Below are 11,970 nucleotides of genomic sequence, written 5' to 3' on the forward strand. Positions count from 1 at the left end.
AAAGTTCCAAAAATTTCTATATAGAGAAAGCTTTAAAACTTTCCGAAGAATCTGTGATCTTCTAACAGCTTCAAGACCGATCTTATTCTAATTATAATGTTTTAATAGAATGAGAATTATGCAAATTGGATTTACAATATTATTTACTAATATTATTGATAATAATTAGCTAGTTAACGTTTGGGCTAGTAATTATTAAAGAATGATGATTTTAGATTGTATTTAATTTTTGATTTAAATACACTTATCCATTTACGACACACGGATATACGACATGACAAACAGCTACTTAATAAGCATATTTTCACGCATGACCTGCTAATTAGTTCTAAGAGAAAATATTTCAGAGCGAATGAAGCAGAATATTCGCGCTAGATAGTCGCAAAAAAATAACTAATTATTCATGCAATTATCATTTTTGCATAAGAATAATATTTACATGATTTCGTACAAGAATAATATTTACAGTAATATTACAGTTGATTTCTAAATTACGATATATCGTCGTTATGATCTCTCTCGTAAAACCAGTAGGATTTTTCATCTAAGATTCGATCGACGTGAGATTCATCACGACATTCATTACAACATCGCGCGCAAGATTTCATTACATGATTCGTGTAAGATGTATCGTATATCCGCGCAAAAAGATAAGGATCCGGTGGAAGATCCACTGAGAATACTTATTCATTCTGGAACTAACTAACTCTAGCCACGTGTTAGGTAGCTCAAGGAAAATTTGAAAGTATGTAGAGAACATTAATACATCGTTTGACTTGGCGTAGAACAAAATCATCAATAATTCTATATAAAAAAAGAATAATTTTATGAGAAATATTTCATAGAAATATATTTATTATTTATTTAAATATATTTATTTCACGAATTACACCGAATATATATAAATTGCATATTTCAATGCAGAAAGTATGTATGTAGTCGATATGATTGTGCTCGATATCTTAAAATAAAAGAATTTTAATTAAGATTTCTAAGAAATTAATTCATTTGAGATAATTATTACTTTTTCTTATTAAAAATAAAAATTGTACGTTTTAAATATTACATATATATGCAAGATGTTATCAGCATCTTGTTATTATTCTTGTTAAAAATCTCCAAAATTAATATTTTATAATCATGAAAAAAGGCGACGTGATAATACAATATTTATGAACCAATTATTCTAATTTATACGAACTCTTTCGCGTTAAAAGATGCGGAACGTTAATTGTGCATGCGTGATTTGAGAACAAAGGTGGAATTGGACGACGCAGGGAAAGTTTCTCTCAAAGAGAAGATGTCTCGCGATACTTACGCGGATTTTTACTTCGTTCGTCGTGTTGCAAAGACATCGTTCCCGTCAAATCGGTGCCACTTTCCGCTTCCGTGACGAGGAAACGTCGTGCTTGCGCGTCACTTTTACCTCTCCTCGAGAGAGTATCGGGTACTTCCAGTCTACCGAACAAATGTTCAATCGATTATCAGGCAAGCGTCGCCGTTGCAGCCTCTCGCCTGCATCGCATTTATCGAGTAGCTGTCGCGGCGAATTTCTAAAGACTCCAGATCCGCATTTCACTCAACTGATGATAATATGAAATAGTTCATGACACGTAATATGGATATCTCTCTTGATTTGATTCTTCCCCTTTGATCTCTAATTCGATAATTACCATCGATATAGCTCTCAAGTTCATTGGAGTACTCAAGTCTCCGCCTGGTAAATAGGATGGAGATATCATCGAAAAGGTAAAATTTGTATTATTCTAATCATGTATCATATTCGCATACCGTAATCGAATGCATTCATAGCATTCTTAATTATATGCCGATAGACGTAGAAATACGTAAATACATATATTTTCCACATAAACACATGTATATCCATGGCTACATCTAGCTAGAGATGTAGCTTTGATCTTTATTAAAGAGAAAAAAGAAAAACTGCTTCTGTGTTACTAGTTAATTATTATCGCAGATAAGCGTGAAATATTTTATTCTTATTTACAACCCGATTGCATTTTAATTTAATGCACCGATATGTTTTTCGTTCTCTATTTATTTTAGACACTTGTTCTATTCAGATTATATACCCTTACATATAGATACGCAATAACACATGCATATTTTTTTCTAGTGTATTTTTTACATCCGCTGACTAATTTTGATTATTTATCGTAGTTATTATTATGCTCAAATTAATTAATTTTCAGATCAGTATTGGGCTTATCTTTCTTAACCGCATTCTGACTAGGCCTAGCCAGATATATAGTTTCTTAATATTTATTGAAGATCGATGAAAAAGAGACATTCCTCCCGTTCTCAGTTAATTATTATCGCTGGTGAGAATAATTTTATGCGGCGAGAATAATTTTATATTTATAATAAGATATGACTGTTTGTCATGTGTCGTTTTAATATAAATTTGCTTTAATTAATATAACGCCGTTATCAATCAAAATTAATTGATTGGAATTTTTATAATAATATATAATATTATTTATAATATATAATTTGTTTAAATTAAAATAAAATTAAAAATTTCAACATTTACATTATATAAAATTCAATTGATCAATAATTTGGCTTTACATCAACTAAAATAAAGCTTTCTAATATTTTACCGCAGATAGATGTGCTATAAAAAATTAAGACAAAATCGGCACAAAATAAAAATAAAAATAAAAGTTGTTACTATTACAAATAATTAATAAAATTAGTGCCTTTCTTAAATTATACTTATAATATGCTTTAATGCATATTAAAAAAACCTATTAAAAGTTATTCGACTTAATCTATTTTAGCCCATCCATTTTAAGCACCTACCTACAATTTCTATAAATCCATGCTCAAAATTAAATGAAAGTTTATTACTCACTAACATTGATATGCAATAGCAGAGTTATTGTACGTGCTGAATTTTATATCTGATGTGTAAAATAATAAGCAGATATATAGAAAATTTGGAAAAATATTTAATTTATAATTAAATTGTAAAACTATTTTTAAATAGACTTAAATATGAACTTAAATATGATTTTGATAAAAATCTTTAACATACAAAATCTATAACATACAAAATCTGTAACATACAAAAAAGATCCAAATTGTAGTTACGCTCAAAAAAATTAATATTTCAAAAATTATTATTGTATGCATTTAATTTTACATTCGACTCATATAATAATAAGCAGAAACAATTTTATAAATTTTGAAATAATTTTATAAAAACAATTATTTAATAATTAGAAATAAAAGAAGATTAGGAATCAAAGACGCAGGTAATGGTGAGTGATAGTAATAATATATTATGATAGAAACTTTGTAAAGTTATTCCACTTACAATAAGAAGCGCAAAAATACATGTTTAAAGTGTGTTGTCGATGACGTCTCGACAAAGTCAAATAATATTTATTTGACTTCAAAAAGGATCCAGAGCAAGTCGAAACGTCGTCGACAGCACACTTTAAACATATATTTTGACGCTTCTTATTGTATGTAAGTGGAATAACTTTACAAAGTTTCTCTATCATAATATATTATTACTATCACACACCATTACCTGCGTCTTTGGTTCCTAGCCTTTTTTTATTTTTTATTAGATTTGTATCATTCGAACCATTTTTACATATTAAAATTTTTTTACTTATTTGTTTAATAATTCTACTAAAAGTTATTTGGAAATAAATTTTTAGATTATAGGTTTTATGTAAAAATCTTTTTTCTAATTTTTTTCTTGTTTATGTCATGTAAATAATAAATCAAATTACGCGACTAATTTAAACTTAATTTAAATCACGCGTACGCAATTAATAAATAATTATATATAAGTGATAAATTACTTACAATAGAGTTGCTCCACCGATGCCCGATGCCTTTCCTAAGCCTCTTCTCTCATGACGCGCGATACTTTTAACGGCATTCCCGCACTTATACGTGTGATATTTCTATCGTCATTCGCGCGTTTTGATTTTTACTCGCAGTAATGGATGATAGCACTTTGATAGAGATTTATCATTATAACAATATAATTTCGCGCGCGTGTATTTATCAAAAATTTAATAAGATTATTAATTATGATAATCATAGCGAATTATATTTCGATCGTCGCGATCGCGTTTAGAGAAAGAATTCGACTTATACAAAGCGTTTCGCAGCACTACCTTATTGTTCGAGTGTCGTCGTGCGAATGATAACAAGGCCGTGACATGTAAACAATAGCGCGCTATACGTCAAGGCCGAACATTATGTTATTGTCTCGATTTGTTGTCGAAATATTTTACGTATTTTAACATATATATACGCGAAATATTAAAGTACACGCACCGGCAGGACTGGTGTCCCGGTATGTATGCGTGGATGGTCGACGTCATACGCACACACACAAAGCGCGCACGTACGCGAGCTAAGAATTTGTTCATTAAATTTTATTTTTTTATATAATTTAATTATTATTTAATCTAACAGAAATGAATGCCGACTTGTAGTGCACACGGTTAAGCCGCATTTCTTAAAGAAAGAAAAGTACGCATATCGATACTAGAGCGCACAAGACACGTATAGAAACAGCGCGGTGTCCCGCGCGGTATATAGCTGTCTCGCTCGCACTCTCTCGTTCGAGCGTCGAGCGAGAGAGACGGCTATCGGACACCTCTAACTCGGTATCACGTCTTATAGTGCTTTCTCTCTCGCTCTTGTGCCGTACGCGAAGGACGCAACATCGGAATCCCCCGCACTACTCTACCCGGCCCGCGTACATGCGCGCTTCGCTTGTGTGAGTGTGACGTCAGTGGGCGTCACACAAGCATACCGGGATGCCATTCCTGCCGGTGCGTGTACAAAAGTATTTCAGATTGTAGATTATAATTATTTATTAAGCAATTGACTCACAGAGCCTTTATGCTAATTATTCGATTGTACGATTTAAATGTTTTATATTATGTATTCTCGATGTGCAAATTATCTAATCAAAAAGTAGAACGATAAAGTATTACGGACGAAATATATTTGATTTTATATGTTATTAAAGAAATAATTATTATCTAAAAATCGCAACAAAAAGATAATTTATAATTTGAATTCCTGTTTTTCACACGCATACACGCACACATTGATTTTTACTCGCAATAATAAATAATCCCGCTTCGATAAAAATTTATTGTCAGAATATATTATATATGTATATTAATTTCGTGCCATCACAAGATAATTAATCTTTAATTATAATAAATCATTTCAATATTTGTCGCTATCTAAAAGGAATTCGTCGTGCGAATGATAACAGGATCGCGACATATAGTAACTAAGTAATAGCTTGCTATATGCCGTCAAAAGTCAAATATATTCAATTTATGGAGCGTCTTTCTCTCTCGTATCACTAGTTTAATTCTCGAGTCTCATCGAGTGAATGATAACAAGCTTTATATAAACAATAGGACGCTATACAAAGTAAAATATTGTGTTATTGTTTATTCGTTGCCGAGATATTTTATGTACATACTAGAACAAGGAATATATTATGTTTCTGGAATTAACAGATATAGAATTATAAATTATATATTAACTTAAATATATATTAATTATAGAATAATTATACATTTATTAAATAATTGGTATATGGACTTCCGGTTGACAGGCGATAGAGGAAAGTACTAGTAGTTTAGAAGGAAAGTAAAAGAGAGTGAAAATTGTGTAAAAAGAGGAGCTGAGCCGAAAGGAGAGTGAAGTGAGTGAGCAGAAGATAAAAGGAAAACGAGGAAGTGAAGAAGAAAGAGGAGGTGACGGGAAAACAGAAAAATCAAGGAAAAAGTCAGAAGGCGGCTGTAGAGGTTAGAAATAACCTCAAAGGAAAAGCAGAGAAAGTAGGGAAGAGAAGCCGGCGAGGATAGTCGGTAGGTAACAAAAGAGATCAGGAAGAAAGGTCAGAAAGTTCGAAAGGAATGCAACAGATGGCGAAGGTGGGCAGACCGGCGGGAAGCAAAAACAAACCGAAAGAAAAAACGTTGGAAAATTTCGGGATGAGCAGGGACTCAGAGGCGGATACAGAAAGGAAGATAGAAGGAATAATGAGAGCTTGCAAAGACGAAACGGTAACAGAAATGAAAGAACATTTAACGATGGTGATGGAGGAGATAAGGAAAGAAATGATGGAAGAGATAAAAAAACAAATGACGGAAGAAAGGAAAGAGAGAGCAGAAGAAAGAAAAAGAGAGAGAGAAGAATGGTCGAAAGAAAAAGGAATGCTGGAGAGAAGAATAGCAGAACTAGAATGGATTAATGAGAGAAAGGAAAGGAACGAGAGGAAAAATAATATAGTGATCAGAGGAGTAAGTTGGAAGACAAAAAATCTGGAACAAGAGATAACGGAATACATCAAAGAAAACATAGAAGTAAACGTAGAGATAAAAAGAGCGAACAAAATTGAAGTGAGAGGGAGCAAGGAGATAATAATTGCTGAAATAAACAAATGGGAACAAAAGAACAACGTGATGAAGAAAAAGAATAAATTGAAAAAAGGAATAATAATAGATAACGACCTAACTAGGAAAGAAAGAGAGATACAGCGAAGACTGAGAGAATTAGCAAGAGAAGAAAGAGAAAAAGGCGACGGAAGAGTAAAAGTAGGATACAAGAAAATATATATGAGAGGAAAATGGTACAGCTGGAATGAAAAAAAAGAACAATTGGAAGAAAGAGGAGGAGGCAAAGAGTGAAGGCGCGATGGACAAGGAAAAGAGAGAGGAGAAGAAGAGGAAAGAGGCCTAAAAATCTGCTTCTGGAACACAGCTGGAGTAATAAACAAATGCGAAGAGACATGGAAATACTTAGAAGAATTTGATATAATAGGCTTAACTGAAACATGGCTGGAAGAATACACATGGAACAAAATCAGAAACAGATTGCCAAACAAATTCGAATGGTTCTGTATTCCAGCAACCAAAGAAAATAAGAGAGGCAGAGCCAAAGGAGGGATAATGACAGCAATATGCAAGAAACTGAAAGGAGTAAAGGTAAAAGAAATTAATAAGGAGGCAATGGAGATAAATCTAACGCATAATAGAAACAAATGGAGAATTGTAACACTTTATAGCAGAAATATCGAAGAAATTCTAGAAGCAATAATGAAGGAAATACAGGAGGAAAAGGAGAGCCATCTCATGCTGGGAGGAGATTTCAACGCGAGAACGGGAGAAGAAGGAGGACCGGTAGGATCAGGAGAGGAGGAAGAAGAAGAGAGAAGAAGATCAAAGGACAAGGAGATAAATAAAGAAGGAAGAATATTGATAAACAAATGCAGGAAAAGAGGCTGGATGATTCTTAATGGCAGTTATGGAAAAGAGGGAGAATGGACGTATATCGGGGAACAAGGAGCGTCAATCATAGACTACGTAATAACAAATGACAAAGCTATAGAAGAGGTTAAAATGGTAGGAGAAGGAAACAGGACTGAATCGGACCACATGCCAATAGAGGTGGAATTGACGGGGATGGAAAGGAAAAGAGGAAAGTAAAGTGACATGATAATAAAAGAGAAAAGCGTTTGGACGGAAGAAGGAGTGATGCAATATCACGAAAAATGCGAAGGATGGCAATGCACACAAGAAGAGAATGGGCGGATATGGAAAGAATTAGAAGGGAAAGTAAATAACTCGATTACGAAAATCAAGAAGAAGATAATACCATGGAAGTTCGGAAAAAGAGAATGGCACAGCAAGGAATGGAAGATGAAGAAAAGGGAGCTAAGAAAGACACTTAGGAAAGTGAAAAGAGACAAGATAGACAGAGAAGAGTATATTAAAAGAAGAAAGGAATATAAAATATGGTGTAAGGAAGAAAAGGAGAAACATAAGAAAGAGGAAGAAGAAAGAATAAGATTAATCAAAACAGAGGCAGAAGCATGGAGATATATAAACAGATACAGAAAGAAGAGAGAAGGAGTAGATGAAGAAATAAGTACGGAGGATTGGAGACTACATTTCATGGAATTACTAGGAGGAATGGAGGAGAGGTGGACAATAGAAGAGAAGGAAGAAGAAAAAGTACAAGAAGAAAGGGAGGAATGTTACAAAGAAGAAGAAGAAGAAGAAATAACTAGAGAAGAAATGATAGAACAATTAAAGAAGCTGAAAAAAGGGAAAGCACCGGAAGAAAATGGAATAGAGAACGAAGCATGGAGGTTAATGCCGAAAGAAGTAGGGGAAGTATTGTTTAAATTGTTGAACAAAATCTGGAAGGAAGGAGGAATACCGGAGGAGTGGACCAAAGGGATAATAAGCTCAATATACAAGAAAGGAGACAGGAAGGAGGCGAAGAACTATAGGGGACTAACACTAATGGATACGGCATATAAAATATATGCTAGCATACTGAACGGAAAGATGAAGAAGGTGGCGGAGGAAAGGATGGAGGAGGGACAATTCGGTTTCAGGACAGGAAGAGGGACAACAGATGCAATCTTCACACTGAACTACATAGTCAACAGAGAATTATCAAAGAATAAAGGTAAGATCTTTGCCTTCTTTGCAGACCTCAAAGCAGCATTCGACAGAGTGGACAGAGCAAAACTAGGAGAGATGCTGAGGGAGGCAAGGATCGGAGAGAGACTGAGAAGGAGAATTATGGAAACATACAAAGAGACAAAGAATATAGTAAAGGTTGGAAATAGAAAGTCCAAAGAATTCTGGACGAAATGCGGAGTCAGACAAGGATGCCCCATGAGTCCAACATTATTCAATATATACATAATGGATCTGGAAAGAGAAATGAAAAAGGAGCAAACGGGAGGCGTAGTGATAGGAAAAGAGAAACTATGGTCGATAACATATGCAGACGATATTGTGTTGATGGCGAGAAGCGAAGTAGAACTTAAAGGGATGATGAAAAGATTTAAAAGATACATTGACAAGAAAGGATTAACCTTAAGCGCAGGGAAATCAAAGGTAATGGTATTCGAGAAAGGAAGAGGACGCACAAAGAGAAGAGAATGGAAATGGGGAGAAGAAGAAATAGAAGAGGTAAAAGAAATGAACTACCTAGGTTACATTATGCAAAAGAACGGCGGAGCGGAGAAACATATAGTAGAAAGAATGAGAAGAGCGATGGTGGCGATGAAGCAGACCTGGAGCATAGGAGAAAGGATATTCGCGGACGACTACGAAAGAAGAATAAAGATGTTTAATGCGTTAGTAGGAAGCGTGGCTCTATACGGGGCAGAGATATGGGGATGGGGAAACGAAGAAAGGATGGAGAAAATAAAGAGGAAATATATAAAATGGATACTGAAACTAGACAGGAGGACACCAAACTACATACTGGAAGAAGAAACAAAAATGAAGGAACTGAGAACGGAGGCCATAAAAAGAGCAATAAAATATGAAGAAAAGGCAAGGCAATCGGAGAAGAAGATAATAATAGAATGTATGAAAGAAATAGAGAAAAGGAGAGAAAGTGGAGAAGAAAGTAAATGGGAAAAGAAAAGGAGAAGGATACTAGAGGAGGCAGACATGGGTAAAGAAGAACTGAAAAAGAAGAGAGAAGAAGGGGAGACAGAGATATCCGAAAAGATAATGGAAAGAATTGAAGAACGACAAAAAGAAGAGAGGAAGAGGAAAACAGAGGATTCAAGATATAACGATATATATAAAAAGATAAAGACAGAAGGAGTACCGAATTATCTGAAAGGAAAAAAGAGTAAGAAAGATAGGAGCAGAATTGCAAGATATAGATGTAGTAGCGAAGTGAGAGGAGGATACTACTGGAAGGAGGAGACAGAAAGAGAATGCAGGATATGTGGAAAAGGAGAAGAAAGCCTAAAGCATGTACTAAAGGAATGTGAAGCAACAAAAGACGAAATATCAATGGAAGAATTCTTGAGCGAGGAGGGAAACGGATTGAATATAATAAGAAAAATAGACAAGATACGAGAAGAGAAGAGGACGGAGAAGGCGGATAAAACCATCGCAAGGCAAGGAAACCCGAGGTGCAACGAAAGATAGAGACAAGAAGTAATAATGACTAAGAACAACAACAAAATAGGAAGCCAAAGATGCCAAAGAAACCAAAGATACCATAGATACCAAAGATAATAAAGATAGAACACAAAGAATTACTAAACTACAAAGGGAGATCTAAGAGTTTTTACACACTCCATATAACATATAATACATAACATTTAACATTTTACTCATTTAGATTAGACTAGATTAGATTAGATAGGAGCTAAGACAGATAATGTTTTCTTATTCGCAACGTTATTTTCATTTCATTATATTTTTATTTTATTTTTGATTTTGATTTTATTTTAATTTTACTTTTATTTTACTCTTATCAGCAGTTACAATTTAATTTAATCCAATTTTATCTTATCTTATTTTATTTTATTTTATAATATCTCATATTACTTTCCCCGCCTGTTACGCTAAAGTTTAGATTTTAGATTTTAGATTTTAGATTTTAGATTTAGATTTTATTTTATTTTATTCCATTCAAGTACTGTATAACTTACACCTTACACTCTATACACTTTATATATTATACTTTATTCTATTTCTATTTCTATTCTATTTTAATTTTATATATTATATCACATTTTATATTTTATATTTTATACGTTAATGAATACAAAACATGTAAAGCTCTGTAAGACTGGAAGTCCATCCAAAGCCGTAAGGCATGGATTAAGAACAATAAATAATAAAATAAATAAATAATTGGTATATCACATTTAGATTCTTATTCAAAATAATAAATTAATAAATCACGCGAAATAGGCTATTTTTTTGATAAGGATCTATCGTCATTATACAGCTTTATATCGTTTATGAAAATTAAAAAATTAACTAGTAAATAGAAAATTAATTAATTCCTAGTTATAATAATAACAGCAAATTATTTCCCGATACTTATCACGATCGCGTGTAAAAAAGGAATTCGACAGAGCGTCTCATAGTATTATCTTATTATTCGAGCGTGTCGTACGAATGATAACAGGATCGTGTCACATAATAATTAAATAATAACTTGCTGTACGCCGTCAAGGTCAAATATATTCATATCATAATTAATTCGTTGCCAAAATTTATTTTACGTATTAGATATATATTTATTATTTTCCCTTATACATTAAGAAGAAGACATCATTAGTTTTAGACTAAATATTGCAATTTTTATTTAATATTTTAACACACTCGTTATAATACGTAATTTATATTGATTGAGATTTTGATTTATAATGATTGATTAAATGATTTTTTTTATTGTTAGATTTTAACTTTAAAAGTTGATTTTAGCTGATCGTGCATCATCCATTATTAATTTGTTACATAATAAGATTAACTAGGCGTGAATCCATGAATCTATATGATTATTAGAGCGTGCAATTTGTCGAAGCAAATATCATTTTATATCTTTTCGATGTAAAAAAACAATAGCTTGCGATGATATTTTTGTGAAGTATTAAAAATCATTGATGTGATTATAAGATAGATTTTATTTTACAATAAGAATCCTAATAACACAGGTAATAATATAATAGCAATTATTACATAATTATCTCAAATATGAGTCATAAAAAACAAGGTAGGAATGCATCCTTGTGCTGTTAGAGAAACTCGACTAACTTACATTTAATTGAAGGTCAAATGTTATAAAAAAGTAGTGCAGTGATATCAGCTTACCAATTATAACAAGTAAAGGACGCAAAAATTAAGCGACTTATATAAATTGATTTAATTAATTATGTAAGAGAGGAAATATATATCAGTCAATACTAAAATGCTATCATTTTTTCAAATAAATTCTTACAAATTCTCTCAAATCAGAATATAATATTTGCATAATAAAATAAATATTATTTTATTATTATTTTTTATTTTTTATTGTGAAAAATTCTATACTTAACGCAATTGAAAGAAACATCTCACGCAACAAGAGAAAAAAATGTAATATAAAATATCTCCAAATATTTTATCT

General features: G+C 32.4%; 2 protein-coding genes across 2 annotated transcripts; both read left to right on the forward strand.

The window, feature by feature from the left end:
* The first annotated feature begins 6,974 nt into the window (after positions 1-6,974).
* On the forward strand, positions 6,975-7,714 carry LOC145970090 (uncharacterized). The gene has a single exon (XM_083096547.1). It carries the CDS (start codon positions 6,975-6,977, stop codon positions 7,509-7,511), a length of 537 nt encoding a protein of 178 aa, XP_082952673.1. The 3' UTR covers positions 7,512-7,714.
* On the forward strand, positions 7,518-10,254 carry LOC145970089 (uncharacterized). The gene has a single exon (XM_083096545.1). The coding sequence runs from the start codon at positions 7,518-7,520 to the stop codon at positions 9,993-9,995; it is 2,478 nt and encodes an 825-aa protein (XP_082952671.1). The 3' UTR covers positions 9,996-10,254.
* Positions 10,255-11,970: the final 1,716 nt, after the last annotated feature.

Source organism: Camponotus vicinus, unplaced genomic scaffold, assembly GCF_025532165.1.
Source record: "Camponotus vicinus isolate PSW18456_S1 unplaced genomic scaffold, iyCamVici1.0 SCAF_4, whole genome shotgun sequence".
In the NCBI taxonomy this organism is placed as follows: domain Eukaryota; kingdom Metazoa; phylum Arthropoda; class Insecta; order Hymenoptera; family Formicidae; genus Camponotus; species Camponotus vicinus.